General features: G+C 36.5%; 1 protein-coding gene across 4 annotated transcripts in view; it reads right to left on the bottom strand.

Moving 5' to 3' along the window:
* RFX3 (regulatory factor X3) overlaps positions 1–18,585 on the bottom strand; it is a 317,169-nt gene that overhangs the window by 178,932 nt on the left and 119,652 nt on the right. For all 4 annotated transcript variants that reach the window (XM_056106892.1, XM_056106894.1, XM_056106891.1 and 1 more), the window contains one exon: positions 2,551–2,675. In XM_056106892.1, the coding sequence (XP_055962867.1) occupies positions 2,551–2,675 (125 nt within the window). The remainder of the gene's footprint in view (positions 1–2,550; positions 2,676–18,585) is intronic.

Below are 18,585 nucleotides of genomic sequence, written 5' to 3'. Positions count from 1 at the left end.
GGAAAATATAAATACTGAGTATCAGAGGGTGCTCAATTTAACAGTCTATATGGCACTTATAAAAGTGAACAAGGTCCACTCAGACATTCAAATCAGTTTTTTATTGCTGTAGCACTGTAGCACTGTCCTCCCGTTGTTCATCGATTTGCTCGAGTGGGCACCAGTAACGTCGCACAACAAATTGTGAGACTTGTTGTTACTGTTTTTGGCATATCGAACACTTCACGGGTAGCTTGCCAGTTCTGCTGTGTGGACGAGATACTCTTGGTAGCTTGCCGGGCTCTCCGAGAGGGGCGGAGGAATTGAACCCGGGTCGGCGCGTGCAAGGCAAAGGCCCTACCCACTGTGCTATTGCTCTAGCCTTTTTGTACATGTGACAAGGATCACACCAGGCAGTACTCATGGCCACTGGGCCACTGCAGGACCAGGAACTGATCTAAGACCTCATATATGTGCAAGACTGTGCTTTACTGCTTATCAACACACCTGACCTTACTTCCCTGTTTCAAAATATAGGTAAACACTTGAACATCTGAGAAAATCTTCTAAATAAAAGAGAAAAAAGAATACAAAGCAGCCTAAAAGGTCACCTTATCCAAAGATCAGAAAATTTCAACAACTTAAACCAAATTAATATCTTTAGAGAGATATAATTGGGAATTTATATGATCAGGAGTAAAATCAGGAAGCAAAAGGAAATATGTAGGCAATTTTTAAAAACTCTTAAAACAGAAATGAAAAATATTACCACTGAAACATGAATTTCGCCTCAGAACAAAAGAGTCAAAAAAGTGAAAAAGAGAAAAATAAAAGTGGAGACAATCAAAAATGAAAACTAAAAAAAACCTAAAAACTAAAGGTTTTCTAGAATTGAATGTTCAGAATGAAAAGGGCCTCAAGTTTCCAGCACAAAATATGAAACACGCACCTATCAAGATAAGTCATCATGAAATTTTAGAAAACTGAAAATATGTCATTCTAAATATCTTCAGTTTGGGTCTTTTTTTAAGCCTTGGCATTGCGTATGATCCCCCGAGCCCCACCAGGACTGAACACAGAGATCGGAAACAGAAGTAAGCCCTTCACACCACAGGGTGTGGCCCTAGAACACCAAGAAAAAAAAAATGTGACTAGGAGATAAAAGCTTAAAATTGCTATAGATCACAATTCCATGTAATTTAACATAATAAACCACAAGTATGGGATGGCAAGGAGAAGCTGTGTGTGTGTGTGTGTGTGTGTGTGTGTGTGTGTGTGTGTGTGTGTGCGCATACGTCAAAATCAAGAAAAGTTCAAAACGTAACTATGAACCAATTTTTTGATATATTTACTTACAGAGACTAAAAATCCTTTTCTGAAATCTTAGCATATTCTCCTCCTATTCTACTTTTCTCTTCTGAGTTTCTTTGTTTTTCTTAATTACTTATTTATAATTTCAAGAGCAATATTTGCTACTGATTTTTTTCTTGATACTGGGAAATTACAGGCAAATCTCACACCTAAAGATAACTGCTTTATGACATGATCCTTCTCACTCATTTTCTTGCCATTTAGAAGAAAAATTATAGGCCAATGTGTTCACAATCCACATGTAGAACTATAATTGGCATGAATAGCATAATTTTATCAGGATCCTTCCAAAACAAGCCAAGTGTTTTATGAATAAGCCCCTGTAGTAAATATGTGATGATAAATTCATTCTCAGTTTTCTTGGAAAGATGAGTCAGATCTCCAGACTTTTAAGAAAACTTCGTTTTCATTAAACTGCACTAATCATCTGGGGCTGGAGCGTTAATACAGTGGGTAGGATACTTATCTTACACATAGCTGACCTGGGTTAAGTACCCAGCATCCCATTTGGTCCCCAGAGCCTATCAAGAGTAATCCCTGAGTGAAGAGCAAGGAGTAAGCCCTGACCACATCATCCAGGTATGGCTCCCCAACAAACAAACAAAACTGTTATCAGTCACCATAATGTCCACCAGGCACATTTTATGATAATTCAAAGGCAAAAATTCCTATCTATACTGTATGTGCATTATTCTTCATCAGGAAGTACTTCCATGAGCCATGAAAATTACAAACTATAGTCCAAGATTGTCATAATACTCAATCTCAGAACACAAATCCAAATAGGATGCAACTGTCAAACAGTACCATGAGGATATGAAAATATGATTGCTGGCATTTTAATGTTGAGGAAATGTTCTGATAAAGAATGGGAGTTGTAGTAAGAAGAAAAAACCTATTTAGGATGGTTGATCAGAAACAAATACTCTTCTTAAACACTCATCTTCTATTTCTAGAGCTTAACACACACACACACACACACACACACACACACACACACACACACACAACCCTAGTACATCAATGAGATGCATAAGAATCACCGAGTTCATTAAAAAACTAAACTAAACTAAATCTGTCTTAGTACCTACTCATTGGTCCAGAAAAAAAAATCACCCAAATCATCTCTGGACACAGCTCTATTAGAAATTCAGTTAGACAGATGTCACGGTACCTTCTCTGAGAGAAGCAGTTTCTTACCTGTTGTTGTACTGGTACTTGCTGGACCACCTGGGTCGGCACTGCTGCTTGACTAGCCACAGATGTTTGTAAAGTCACTGTCGAACCTGTGTCCGACCCAGTCTCTGATGTTTGCATGATGGTCTCTGAAATACATTAAAATAGAAATTAAGTCTTAAATATTCCCCTTGCATCACCAGATGCATCATTTGTTCTTAATAACCCATATATAGACTAACTTTCAACTCAAAGAGTAACTCTTAACCGAGCTTACTGTCACAATAGTCTGTGCGTGTTTCTAAAAGAATTACTGAAAATTACTTAGCAGTATTTCCTTAAATCACAACTAGGAGTAAGTCTTTCCTCTCCTTCTCCCTCTCTTTTTCCCCTTCCTTCCTGTTTTTCTGCCAAACCGACTGATGCTCAGGAACCACTTTAGGGATCACATGGTGCCTGTAAACTGAACCTAGAACTCTGGCACACAAAGCAAGTGAACATAACCTTTGTTTTTTTTCTTTTTCCTTTTGGGACACACCTGGCGATGCACAGGGGTTACTCCTGGCTCTGCACTCAGGAGTTACTCTGAGCGGTGCTCAGGGGACCATATGGGATGCTGGGAATCAAACCCGGGTCGGCCGCGTGCAGGGCAAACGCCCTACCCACTGTGCTATCTCTCCAGCCCCATGAACATAACCTTTGAACTACATTTCGATTCCCATGGTTCTAGAATTCTTATCTTGAGGCTGTGAAGGTTGAACTTCACTGAAATCTACCTTTCTTAGCACTCATCAATTATAGACAGTTTCACCACATTTACAAAATTATGTCAAAATATTCAGTTCTCAGAATACAAACCTTGCCAGGATATAAATTTCAAGCAGTATTTTCTAGATACCTTTTAATCACAGCAGAATGCCACTAGAGGGATGCAAAAGTATTTCCATGGTCCTTTCCGACTTTCTAATTTTCTATTCAATGACATTTTAAAAAGTGTATTTAAGTCCTAATGGATATTGGAGGGTAACTGATATACCCTTCAAAACTTAGTCTAATGATCGGGCTCAGTTATTTTTCTCTTCCCATGATAATATGTGATAGTAAAATCATTACATTGTTACAGAAATATAGGTAAAAATAATAATGCTTAAGATTTTAAAAAGATGGGAACGGTCACTATTATATAACTTTTTAACAAAGACATGAAATCTGATTCTCTTGTTCACAATTTAATATGGCACATTTAAGCTCTCTTCTACCAACACAAGATCAAACTTTGCAGTGTATATTCTAACAAGGAAGTGGCTTCTAAGAACTCAAAGCCCTGACATACTATTTTTGCTACTGATACAGTCAATACAACGTATATTAACTTCTTTGCTTTGAAGCAAGGACGAGAATTCTGATTTCCTCTTCTGGGGAAGGAGGAATAATATTTAATTGAGAAAAACACTGCAATATGGTTTAAAATTGGAACCAGTATGGTGAGCATTACTTTTCCCGGAGAAAATTCTTAAAGAGTATTCAGTTCTTTCAAGTAGAAAATTAACCCTTCTCAGAATCTTTTTGTGACAGCATGACCTCTTCTATTTCCCACCCAAAACCTTTTATATCGTCTCATTCAATTTGAGAAATGGATCAGTGGAGACATCTAATTTACTCTTCTCATTTCATAAATGAGAAAACGAAAGCCTAAGAGATTAAAAGACTTGCGCAAGATGAACAGATATTACACTTGATCTTAGCCAAAAGGGTGGGAAGTGATGATTTACTGAAGATGATAGGAGTAGATGGGACAGGTCTTTTTTCACAATGAATCTGTACTCTTTTTCTCTCAAGACCTTGATACTGACATTCCTGAGTATTCTTATTCTAATGTCAGTCAAAACTCTAAAGCAACAGAATAAACCTTAGCACATACAAACAATATAGCAGTAACAAAGAGTACTGGTTGGGTGTTTAGCATGATGATAATTTTCAAAATGTTAATTCATAAATTAATCCATGCAACAACAGAATGTAATTGGTATGATTTAATTTCCATCTGCGGATGAGAAACTTCTGGTACAATACGTTATGTAAAACTAGGGACTTCAAAAATAAAAGGAAAGTGGTGATGACTGTGGGTAGGGTCAGTTAGTGTTCCACTCCAGGAAATGGTGAATTTGAAGAAAACTAATCTATAGCAGCCAGTTATTCCCGTTTTCTAGAACAGAAAACCCACATTTCTATGTAAAAGCTCCCAAAGAGTGGCTCAATTAAAATTTAAAAAAAAGAAATCCAAAACCTAGCACCGATCTCTAACATACAGACTCTACACATGCACACCACTTTGGACTAAAACTGAGATACTGTTTTTAGGTATGCCTGAAATATATTTGAGAATAGCAATACTCATTATAGAAAACTTGTCTAATTAAGCTTGCTGGTGTTGAACGGTTCTCAAATTTTGTGGATGAGGAAACATTAGCTATGCCTCTCTCCATTTTTTCTCTTGCAGATAAGTCAAAATACCCTAAACACACATACACCAACAGCAAAGCCGGTGTCCTTTGACTCACTGTATAGTTATAGATTATCGGTGACATTTGTGCTACACCAGAGAAGCTATTAGTGGGAGTGCAGTGATGCCTCAGCATAGGTAACAGAAACAGTATCTTCATTAGTGAGGTTTCCTTAGACTTTCTACCTCCAATACGGCAGTTAGCCTTTGTTGATTAGTGTACAGATGAATAATAGAGGGGTGCCATATATGGCTTCTTGCTTAAGCTGCTCAGCCAAAGGTGGATGAGTTTCTTAGAATTGAAATCAAAACGTTTTTCACAGTGCAAGCTGAGAACTTCATCAAAGGCTCTCATTAAAATTAAAGAGAAACACTGACACTGTTTCATGTCCATAGAGTATATTACAGACCAGTCCTCATATCCTTTTTTTTTTTTGGTATCTGATGACTCATACTTTGCCATCTACTTCTGTAAATAAAGATATACTAAAATGTAGACAGAATACCATTTATTTAAAAACAAAATGGGCGAGGGTTTAGGGCTTATTTCACTTGGATGGGCTTGGGAAACCATATGCGGTGCCAGGGATTGAAAGCAAGAAAGCCACGTGCAAGGTACATCCCCTCCCCATTGTACTATATCTCCTGCCCCCATAAAAACTAAATACACTTTTAAAGCAATTCCTAACAACTCTTAGTAAAGATCTGAAGAGGGTCTCACTAAAGAAAGATTTAAAAGCATAGATTTGGGAACTGCTCACCAATAGACAATGTTAAGCTAGCAATTGGTTTTCAGTCAGAGTGAACAGAATTTTAAATTATTAATTGCCAACACTTTATAATTAGATGACATTCCACTAAGAATTTTCAGATTCCCAGGACAGAGAGAAAGTACAATGGGTATAGTACTTGTACTGCATATGGCCGACTCAGGTTCAATCCCTAGGGCCAATATAGTATCCCAAGAATGCCAGAAATGATCCCTTAGTACAGATCCAGGATTAAGCCTTGAGTACAGCCTGGTGTGGCCCACAGACAAAAACAAATCAAAAAAATAATCTGCAAATTCCCTTGAAAAATGAATGTTTCTATACAAGGCAAGGCCATGTTATAGTTTTATAGACAAATCACTGAAATGATTGTGTGTATTCACTTTTGTGGTCTCTCCAGGCTTTGGGGTCCATGATATGCTGGGGAAATGAACGGCAAACTAATGCTATCAATTCAGACGGAAGCAGAATATTTCTTTCCTTGGGTTTAAGACAGTTCTGATAACATATATACGGACTCACTTCTTTCATGCAGAAAATATACAAGCTTTGACTATTTTACTAAAAGAAATGTGTGATTGGAAAAATCAGTCGTATTTTAGTACGAGTCAACAAAGGCTCGGAGATGTTAAATCACTTAAAGAGAAAGAGCTACTTAGTAGGAAAAGGCGGTTTGGATATAACACTAAAGCGTCTGCACTAAAATAAATGCCACACTACAATTTTTGAGTTTCTTAATAGGTGTTGCTCATATTGAAGTGAAGGGTTTAAAAACAAACAGCACACCAGTTAACTTTCAGAGTAACTTCCAAAAGTTTCAATTACTTAACAGACTCAATCTTCATAGAACACACAGTAAGAAAATTAAGATGGACAGAAAGCAGTAACTCACAGAACCTGGAGTGTCACAGGTAAATGTATTTCCAACCTCTGGTTCTATGTACTTATCACATGAAAATTGTCACATAAAATTCAGGACAACAGATAACTATCCCAGAACACCTGTCTACTCCCAAATTACCGCTTACTATCCAGTGTAGTAAGCTGGGTTTCTAAATTACAAGGTCATGTTTATTGATAAAAAATAAGTCTCTAGGTTTTATTTCCATTTTTCCTCAACTGGAACAACTCCATCCTCTGATTTTGTTGTCTTCCTCAACTTTGAGGGAAAAGTCTCTCTTTGCCAATGTGTCATAGCTTGAGAGAATCAGAGACAATCCCTACATATCATAGCCATTAATAGGTGTTTCATGGAACAAGTCCTTTGTCAAGTGCCAGCAATATGCTAAGTAGCTGAAATATCTTCTTCATTTAATCTTCAGAAAATTCCCATACTGAAAAAACTAAGGCATGAATAGATGAAACAACTGGCTAAAAAGCCACATTAGTTAATAAGGCGCACAGAGTAAAATAAAACTAGATTTGTCCGAATCTAAAACCCATGATGTTAATCAATGTGTTCCCTGCTTTGCAGTAACATACTGAGAGGGCATCCACACGAAAGCTAAAGACAGTCCCAAGAGCAGTCTCTGGGATTCTCAATTCTTGGCATTTCTATTTTTAACAACCATGAATGGCCAACCTTCCTCCCAAAACACCAGAATGAGAAATCATTCTCTCTCTCGACTGAAAACATTTTTTTAAATCTACTTTTTTTTTTGTTCAGAAACACTTCAACTGATTAATTCTGAAGACCTGATCTGAGAGCTCAATCAGAATCTTTAAAGCATGTTTGAGGAGTATAACCCTCCTGCCAAATTTTGCTAATTTTTTTTTAAAAAACCCATAGACACATTCGACTATTCTGGTAATTTTCCAGCATTTTTGCAAAGTAAGGATCATCACATGGGGGTATTTTCTTTACAAGTCTCATTTGTAAGCTTCGTCTTACACTCGGCATGAAGGTTTGTGTATACATTTGAGGTGTTCTCTTTCACACAGCAGTGGTTTGTGGTGTGTTGTTTATGTTTGGGAGTAATTTGGTTAGTTTAGTTCCTCCACAGACTCCTTTCAAGTGATACTTGTTTATCAGCCACAAATAGTCACATTAATCCATTTTGATAAGTTAAATAAGCCCCTGCAGTTTGTGCATGATGCAGCCCATATGTAAAGGAGCTGTATACTCTTGCAGGAGAGACATGCACAATTTCAGTCTAGTCATCCTTGCCTAATGTGGCTGTCAGGTGTGTCAAGAGCAACAGATGCTTGTTTGACAAAGGACCTTTTTATTCTGGCTAATTAAGCAGTTGGACCCACCCGCCTGTTCATGGTTCTGCTTTGTACAGCCAGCTCTGCCTGAATCATGCGGATCTACAGTTAAATAGGCCACGTTTTGAAAGAAGGCTAATTAACCCCTAGGAGAAGGAAAAGAATATTGCAAAAACCCAGCTGCTGAATGCAACAAGATTAGCATTTCTTCAACCTGATGGGCAAAACCTAGGCAAAGCAAATGTGTTTGGAACAAACATGCGTTATTACAAGTTTCAAGGCATTCAAATGTTCTTTGTGGAACTTCTTGAAGATTATTTAATACACTCAAATTCACAGTTGGATTCCTTTTATCACACACAATGTACATGCCAAATTAAATGGTTTAACAGTCTGACCTAATCAATTCCTTATCAAACAAAACTATATAGCTAAGCTAGCTTAAAAACAGGTAGCATACATTTAATTTTTATGGGTTTCTCATCCAGAAACAAATCAGTCTCATAAAAAAGCAAAGTCTGCAAAGTTCAGTTCCACTAAACTGCCTGTACTGCCACTGTTTTTACACTGAGAAATGTAACAGGTTTTAATTTAGTAGAGAAGAAGAGACATGCATTTTAATTTTCAAATGTAACAAAATTTCTTTATAGAAAAGCAAAAAATGCTCATTTTAATTCCTGCTTGAAAGTAGCCAATACCATAAGTAGTCAACAGGTTTGGTGGAAATGAACAATAACTAAAATGTTACACTTAAGAATTAGTTTTTTATTTGGAAAACTATTTCATATCACAGGAATAATATTGATTTTTCATAAATAAAGATGATTTTCAATTAGAAAAAAGTTTTAACACTGATATGCTCTTAAAACTTAGGGGTTCAAAACCACAACTAAAATTCTGCAGCTGAAAGACTGCATTAATACCCTGAGTATCAGCATCTTTGAACATTAAAAGCGTCCCTACTCATAATTAAGATCTTTCAAATTACATAATTTAAATAAGCAATGGTTTTGGGAGAGGAGGGAATGCAGAAATTTGATTTTCTGAAGATAAAACTAATATCAAAAGTATGTATTTCTGCTATTTGGAGTAGAAAACAAAAAGTATGAATATTCCAATTTTGAGGGAAAAGCTCCACAATTATTAATTTTTCAAATAACTCAAAGATATTCTATATACATATTATAGTATATTAGCACATATTAGGCATACATATTTTAATATGCCCAATAGTAAGACAATAGGGAATATTAAAATCACATGAGAAATTAAATAATCATATGGTTAAATTCATGTTTTGAAATTGACAAAAAAGATACTGAGCTAATACATTTACCTAAAAATATAAAACACCATGACCTGTCTCTTTCCTATTCCATCTAGCACACAAGAAAGAAAGTGGTTAAGTTATAAACTGTAGTCAGCCTTTTTATTTAAAATGCACCTTTGTGAAATGTATTCATTGTAAAACACAGGGCTTTATCAAATCAATAAATCAAGTACTGAAGGGATGTGAAAGGAAAATTCATGATTTTCTATATTATAAAAGCTCTGCCTCTTTATTTAGGTTTGGTGTTGCAGTCCTCATGACTGTGTACAATTAATCTTTTGTACTAAATTGATCTGTAGAAAAGTGATGGAATGATAATAGTGTAGACTGTTTGGCAGTCATCTTCCAGTGATAACTGATGACAGTGATTAATGTTGGAGATGATTAATCAGCACACTGGTAGCATATACAGGTTGCCTGGGTAACTTTTTCACTTTTCAAACAAAGGTTTTCCCGTCACAAATTCTTCCCTTGACTCAGAATAGATTATGAGAAACTGCTTCTTTAGGAAAGAAAAAAAATCAAAATAATGCAATAATTTCTACTTTTAATGGTTAAATTACGTTTTAAATGATCAATTAGTGGATTATTAAAACCAAACTGCTAAAATGATGAAAGAATTATTTTGCTATTATTTACTTCTAGTCATCAAAAGACTGTAGATCAAGAGATGCCATTATTAGACAGAGGAAATTAGGAAATTTGAGAAAAATAAGAACCAATTGTTAGTGTTTGTGCAGTCAACTGCAAATACCATTCCAGCATTTTTTCTTACTACATTTCATGAGTTCATACAGTCTTTCCCTGATGGCATATGCTAAAATCTGGGTGTTTCCTAATAAAGGCTGAAAGAGAAGAAAGAAGAAACAGAAACGACCAGAAATCCCACATTCTTCTCACTGGAAAAAAAGGTCAGAGAACAAAGTGATGTAACACTCAGAAATAGTCTTACTAAAATATGACACAAAGCCCTAAGTGTTTCTCCCTCAGGTCAATTCAATGCTAAGAATGACTAGAACCTACTAAATGACCAATTATTGATAGTAGTACTTAAAATAGAAAAATTTAAAATTCTGACCACTTAATTATAAGTCAATCTTCTTTATTATTAGTGATGTCATCTGTTCAGTACCACTTTGTGATGTCAGAACCCTAGTTGCATCCCTAAGACAAATATTTCCATTTTAAAAGTTTAGAAATTTTTTTGTAATTTGCCCAGAGTTATAGGATTCCTAAGAGATAAAACCAGAACTCAAGTCTAGATTTGTCTCGCTCTAATAATGATACTTATTATCAGTTGGTCACACACACACACACACAGACACACACACACACACAAATAGCAGTGTGGCTACTACTGAAATTAGACACAAAATCTATTAAGACATTGAAGAGGAAAGCTAAATTTAAAGAGAGAAAATTATCACATGAATAGAAAATGCAAACAACGCCTAGAAGGTGATTAAATTTTACTATTATAAAGTCATTAAAGCTATTATTGCTACGGCACAGAAAAGCATATCATGGATTAAAAGATAACTGTACTATGTGTTCACAAAATATTTTATAGAAAGTCCAAAGACACATTACAAGCATTAAGGCACATACTTTGCATGAAAATGCTTCACGTTCAATACCAGCACCACATATCATCTACAGCGTACCACCAGAGGTGACCCCTGAGCACAGAGCCTAAACACTATCCGGTATGATCCCCAAACTCCAAAAGGCAAATTAAACAAAAGGGTTACTTTGTGAACCAAGAGCTATGACAGCCAAAGAAGCCACATTATGGGAGATACAAATTTCCTCTTCTACGGGAAGCAGAGATCAGAAAACATTTTCAAAAGAAACTGAATTGATTCTGTGTGCCAGGCACTATTTTAGGGTGAGTCGTAAAGAATCTTAAACGTTGTAAGTCAGGTTTAGAACTTCTTGGCCAGGAGGAAGGCTCAAAGGGCTAGAAACATGCTCCATAGAATCAACTCAGAGAAGCCATCTAAAAGAAGTCATTCCTAAATTTTGTACCCTAAAACAGTTCTTAGCTAGATACCTGTAAAAAGATTTGGCATATGTTGACCTATTCAGATGCTGGAGAAGAACTCATTTCCTTTCTTACTCTCAATGGCTTAAAACTTGAAGACTTTAAAAAGCAACTTTTACAATAATGAAATAGGTTATTTAAGATACATATTTGAAGATCATATCTGCAAATGCACGAATCTCACTGTAGTTCCATAACCTGTCATTTTCTAATGAAAAAGGAAAATCTATGGTAATAATTATCAAATGCCAAAGAAGATCCCTTCCTTATGACACTGCCCTATAATTAATGCCCAATCCAGATTCAGGAAGTAATGATTATTTTGCTTCACTGCATAAAAAGTGGTAAGAGTAGTGCTCCCTCTGTCAACATCTCCAATTCAGAAGGATGCTGTAAGGAGAGAATTTGGGTGTTTAGTTCCACCAAGCTAACAAGTGTACCGTCTTCCTACTAGCCTTAGTAATGGCTGCTCGCTTTTTTCTACATGCCATAAACTTTATTTGCTAACTTTTTTCTTCTTCTCTCTGTGGTCACTGGAGAGGTTTTAACCTCACACTTGAAAATTCTCTTATTACCGTATTTTTTGGATTGATTATAAATGATAGGTGAGATGAGAGCAAATAAAAGGAAAAGCTAGGTAAAAATTGTTACTTAAAAATTTACAAAGAAACATGTAGTAGTACCCTAAACAAAATTAATAATATCCTTGAGATTTTACAAGAGTGAAGGCAAGAACAGAAATTTTTTATTTTATTTATATCAAATAAAAGGCTCCAATAACAATACTCTTAAATTCCCTTGCCCACATAAGAGATTTTTTCCCTATTTTTTCTCTCATTTCTTTTTCTTTTTATAAAAGTGGAGAATATAATTTCTTACAGCTCATAACAATTCTAATGATAGACTCAAAGAGATCACCATATCTTAAGAAAGGAAAACAATAATATAGTTAATAATGGAAACAATATGCCCCATTTTAAATGTATAGCATCCTGAAGAACAAAATTCTTATTACTGTTTTTTCAGTAAATGTAGAGAAAGTGGGTGTAATGTGCTCAAAAACAAATCTATAGATTTACATACACATTGGCTTCTGTAAACACTATAAAACAATTCAATTAATCAAAGATGTTTTTGAACTGTCTTGTTATTATGTGCATTTGTGTACACTAGAATAAAAAGATGTGGACAAAAAAGGAAAATTAGAACAGATTAATGAATATAAGCCAACAGATTAAGTGAAAAAAAACTCTGAAAATCAGTAATACTTTAATTCAATTACACTTAATTTAAAATATTATTCTTTAGAACTTACAGGAATTGATAGTTGAGCTGGGGTGTCTCTTCTGCTTTTCCATTACTAGTTAAAGAATTCAGCTGTAATAATTATTGACTATACACAAGTAATACAAAATAGTAACTCTAGTCAATCGGCTTCCTTTTATTAAGTTTCAATCTTGAATTTGGTTACTGACTCTTCTCCCTGTAGCCTCCTTATTACATGCAACCATTCCTACTAAACTACAAAATCTCAACTTAAATTTCCTTCATCTTATTAAACCTCTGCCCGTAACTGCTATTAGACGCTGTAGAGAATACACAGATTCTGCCCTCACTTAATTCAAAATCTATTGATAGTCCGGGACAAAAGAAGGTAAAAAGTAAGAGCTGAACAGCTGAACTTTGTTTTCCTCTCATCTCCCAATTTAATCATCAAGTCAAGTGGTCCTGCTTTCCAACATCTCTTCAAAAACCTATTCATGTATCTCAGTGCTCTAGATTCATTGCACTCCTGTTCTTCAGAGTTCAAGTCATTGCTACAACAGGTCACAGATTCCCCCAGGATAAACTGCAAATTCTTTAACAAGGCTTATAAGGCTCTTTAGAACATAGTTCCTGCTGTCTTCGAGAGCAGATACACTCTTCTGAAGAGTATAAACAATCCGGCCAGTAGTGTGGAACCACTCTCAGTTCCCCAATCCTAAATCCTTTGGCTTAGCAGGTGGCAGTTACCTTTAAAAAAACAAAAACAAAAACAAAACCCTTCTCATCTCTTCTTATCTTTATCTTGCAGATTTCATGATAAATTTTAAGAAGAACCGGGAGGACCAAGTCTTCCCCTTTCCTTGCGACTTTTTTTTTCTTTTTTGGGGGGAGGGATCACTCCCAAAAGTGCTCTGAGTCTAACTCTGGCTTGGTGTTCATAGTGAGTTGTTCTGGGTAGTTCCTATAGCAGCCTATTCTTTACGACATGCACAGCAACCATCCTAGTGCAGCATAATTGTCCCTTCAAAGAGATTCTAAGAATCATGGTCACATGGTTCATGCAGAGGTTCCTGAAAGTTCTCTGACCCACAGCTCCTTTTGGAAGAAAAAAAAATTACTCAACCCCTAGCACCCATCACTTCCGCCCCTGCGCCTCCAACACACACATACAGGAAACCTACTCTCTTTTCATCAAACAGAAAGCAGCCCCAATTACAACCAAGACTCCTATATTTTGCTCTACCACATTCTGCTCTCCTAGTTGATTCCATCACCCCCCAGGTGGCAGCATCACCCACTCTGGAAAACACTTTATTTACTTCCCCCATGAATGTGCAATAATGAATGCTTAACATGCAAAAGATATTTGATCTGCTGCGTGAACTGGTGACTGTAGGAGATAGGCAATCTTCAGACCCCAATGAAACTCATTACCATTAGTGGGTGCTGTATCGCATGTATGTAATACTCTTAAATTCCCTGTATATTTTCTATGTGTTATTTTTCATCAAATCCATTAAAAATATTACCTCTTGACTTTCTAATATAACTTCACATTTGACTCTTATTACGGAAAATTTTCCAATTTTCATATTCCAAGACTTATAAGCCCAAATAGATTTTGTGTATAAAATTTTGTTAAGAAACAATGATTAGGTAACTCAAGTAAGAAATTAAATCTTCGATTGATCTGAATCTCCTGAAACATCGCTTACTGTGTTTTAGTAAGTATATCTGATTCACCAATTGTGGATTCAGATCCAACTCTCTAATATGTCATCTCTGAAAAGGTAGCCTGGTATGCTTCTTTTGTTTTTATATGACAGAAGCACTCAGAGTTCTTTAATTTTCATAGCTGAAATGCTAAGAATAAGTAATCAGCCTAATACTAATTGTTCTAACTTCATCATTAATTAACCACTTGAAATATATTTGAGCTTGGAAACATTCAACTGACATTTTTCTATGTTCTCTTAATAATCATTCAAACTTTTCACATACACACACACAAAGATATTTCAGGAAGTCTAGCTACAAACTAGTTAAGACACTTATAAAAACTCTTTAAATATATTATATCATCTGTCCAGAAATGTTATGAGGTACATATTATCACATCTTTATGGATGAGAAAACTTTGGTCCAGAGGCTAAAAGACTCTATTCCCAAGTCACAAAGTCATAAATAGGCAGAGTAACAACTTAAATAATACCTATTGGGTTCCAAGAGCAAATATTTGAAGATTTATTTTCCCTCTCTTTTTCTTAACCCAGTCACATATGATATTATGCTTCTGAAGTATCCATTCTTTCAACATGCTAAACTTCTATGTCATAGGAATTGGACATGCTGTAAAAAAATTTTAAGGACAGCTAATAATTTTCCAAGATATATCATCCCCTAAAATAAAATCTTGGGTCTTATACTGATAAGGCTCTTGGCTTGCATGCAGCCAACCCAGGTTCAGTGAGCAACACTGGGTGTGACCCATAAATCAAGCACCGTAGCACTGTCACACGGTCCTCCTGGTGTTCACCGATTTGCTCAAGGGGGCCCAGTAACGACTCCACTGAGAGACTTGTTGTTACTGTGTTTGGCATATCGAATATGTCATGGGTAGCTTGCCAGGCTTTGCCCTGCAGGCGAGATACTCTCTGTAGCTTGCTGGGCTCTCCGAGAGGGGCGGAGGAATCGAACCCAAGTTGGCCACGTCAGCCGCGCGCAAGGCAAACGCCTTAACCACTGTGCTATGGCTCCTCAAATCAAACAAAATATGAATCTCAAATTCATTTTCAGCAATTCAGAATACCTACAAGAGATGGCTGTCTATTCCATTCTATAGATCTCAGCAAGGAATAACAAAAACACTGAATCAGGTGAGTGCTATACAATCTCTGCTGAGTTGTCAAAACAAATATGCTTGTTGAAATTTAAATTGAGGCTCAGGAGGTATTGAACAAACACATTATCTTTTATTTTTTAAATCTCTGAATTGAGCTCTCAGATGCCCACCATTAATTCTACCTGAAAAGAACAGAATGACTAGTTGCAGCTTTTCAGATGATAAAAGTAAGAGTAAACTCAATTCATTCACAAAAATAACTGGTTTTCTGAAACTAAGGTCTTTGGTGTAAGTTTCAAAGACTGTTCTGACTTTTACAGTCATAAACCGACATGAGTAACTCAAAGGAAAATGTTTAACCTTACTGCCCAATGGCATTGCAATCAAGGACACTGAGTGCAAAAAAGAGAGAGCTTTAAGGAAGGTTGCAGAACAAAAACAGTATTCAAAAAAAGCTAAGTGCCATACAGTTTCATGAAGTCATCATTCTCTATTACAACCACCATCTTTATCTGCTTAAGCACTGGGACATCTTTTCTTATCATATGCTAAATAAATCATTACATTCCTAGATCAATTGGTTTTGTTTCCTTAATCAAATGTTCATATGGGAAATGTTTTGTTACAGTAATCAGATGAGCAAAGTAAAAACTTTTTCAGTCTCATGGAGAGCTTTTATTGTTATCTATAATGCTTCAGAAAGTCAATTGTGGAAGGAGTCTCTCACACTCACATGAACACACACACACACACACGTACACAGGGACACATACACACAGGACCTGTAAGTGGTTCCAATTTTGTCCAAGGGTTCAGTTGATAATAAAACACTTAATTCCAGTCAGGAGTACTCTTATACCACAGCCCCAGTGTTCCCACCCCTAGAAGAGATGGTGAGGATATGGTAACACTAAGTTAAACTTTTCAAGAATTGTCATGCCATTCATTCATCTGGGTAGGATAAAGTAACAAAATAAGAGACTAATACCCAAGAGTAGCTGTGATAAATACCAGGAGGTTCACTCCATGGCTTGGAGGCCAGCCGCACACCCTAGGGGTAAAGGCAGCTCAGATAGAGAAGGGAGCACCAAGTAAAGGGTGTTCGGAGGATCCTCCCAGGAGGGGAGAAGCATGCTGAAAGTAGACTACAGACCGAACATGTTTGCCACCCAATGCCTCTTCTGCAAACCACAGCACCCAAAAGGAGAGAGAGAACAAAAGGGAATGCCCTGCCGCAGAGGCAGGGTGGGATGGGAGGGATGGGGGGTGGGAGGGATACTGGGATCCGTGGTGGTGGGAAATGGGTACTGGTGGAGGGATGGGTATTTGCTCGTTGCATAACTGAAACCCAAGCACAACAACTTGTAAGTCTACAACTGTACTGCATGGTGTTTCACTTAAAAAAAGAATTGTTATGCCAAATCATTTAATCTGTTCACTGAAAAGGTCCTTGTTCTAGCCATCCACAATGGTGACTTAATATACAGCAAGTAAAATAGTTCAAAAAGGCCTTGAAGCATTTCTTTGTGGGGACAGTGGGCTTACCTTGCACATACCAACCCAGCATCCCATACAGAGCCCTGAACACTAACAGGAGTGATCCCTAAGTGCAGAGCCAGGACTAAGCCCTGAGCACCACCAGATATGCTCCTCCCCCCAAATTAAGTGGGTCAGAGATAGATCATCCGGCTACAATACGAGCTTTGCATGTGGCGGACTCACATTCCGTTCCCAGCACTGCATACGGTCCGCAGGAAACAAAGCCAGGAGAGTCCTAATGCATCACAGGGCATGGCACCCGAGCAAATCAACGGAACAAACTCAATTCTTTGACACATGTGCAAACCGTAGGGTATATCAACAGGAAGGGTTTGTTTCTTGCACCATTTATCTATTAAGTGTATTCTGAGCTCTTAATCCACAAATGTTAACTAGATGAATTAGTTCAACTAGATGGATGTGTTTTGTTTTAAAGTAATTGCAAAGCATTCAACATAATAACTATCAGTGATAAATCTGGCACTTAGCTGACATAAACTGATACATATTTCTGTTGGAAAATGTCTAAGGTGAGACTACAATTAAATACTTAAAATTGCTTTAGTGCTACACACAAAAAATTCTAAAACTTTTAAACAATCTTATACAGTATGATTTGTTCAATAAACTGCTTTTAGGAAAAGTATCCATCTAAAAACTAAACATCTAATAAACTGTGCGTGACAGTTTTCAGTGAACTGGGTAAATATTTGTTTTGGATAATTACCTAGCTTCCTAATATTACAGCATCTTTAGGTATACAGAAGATCAGGCCCCCATTTCACAGGGGATCTGAGACTGATACATCAAACAGATCCATTAGTTAGTATTGAAGTTGGCATTAGAACTCAGAATTCCGAATTCCCAGTCAATAGCTCTTTCTAACAGACACGATTTAGAAGAGAAGAAGGCCGGCACTCAAGAAGAAGTAGGAAGGCCTGCCAGAAGCTCCAAGTACTTATTACACAATGAGAGAAATTCTCGTAACATGCAGAATGCTATCCTAAAATAAGAGGGTCTCTTAGATGCTTCCAAGTTTCTTTCTCGCATAAATGAATAAGGCACTGTGTATGGGTATTTAACAAGATTCAAGTAAGGTAAACCATGGATCTGTGGAGATACCATTTAAAACGGTCACTAGATTTTAAATTCTGTGAGGGATTCTGGATCATCTTGCAAAATCGTTTTTTGGTGCGTTTTAGATTTTCCTCTCGGAACATGGCGCATTTTGATGTTTCAGGTTCAGTATTTTATTAGTATACGGAGCAACTGAATACTTATGTCTTAGAATTTTGTTACATTATCCACAACATAAAAACTATGCTTACAATAAAATACAGAAACCCAAGACTAATTTCTGGCCTGCCAGTAAGAAAAGAAAAAGCGAAATTCAACACCTCAGTAATTGCCACCAAAATAAACAGGGAACAAACTCTGGATTTGCACTTGAGCAAATAAGTGTAATTTTGAGGTGTGAGACAGAAATCTTTTAAACGTAATGGTTTGTGTAACAGCTTTTCTAAGGTGCACTTTTCACTGTCAAATAGCTTGAATTAC

The sequence above is a fragment of the Sorex fumeus genome, unplaced genomic scaffold (assembly GCF_029834395.1).
Source record: "Sorex fumeus unplaced genomic scaffold, SorFum_2.1 ptg000149l, whole genome shotgun sequence".
Lineage (NCBI taxonomy): Eukaryota > Metazoa > Chordata > Mammalia > Eulipotyphla > Soricidae > Sorex > Sorex fumeus.
The sequence above is the reverse complement of the archived record's forward strand: the minus strand, read 5'-3'. Positions and strand labels throughout refer to the sequence as shown.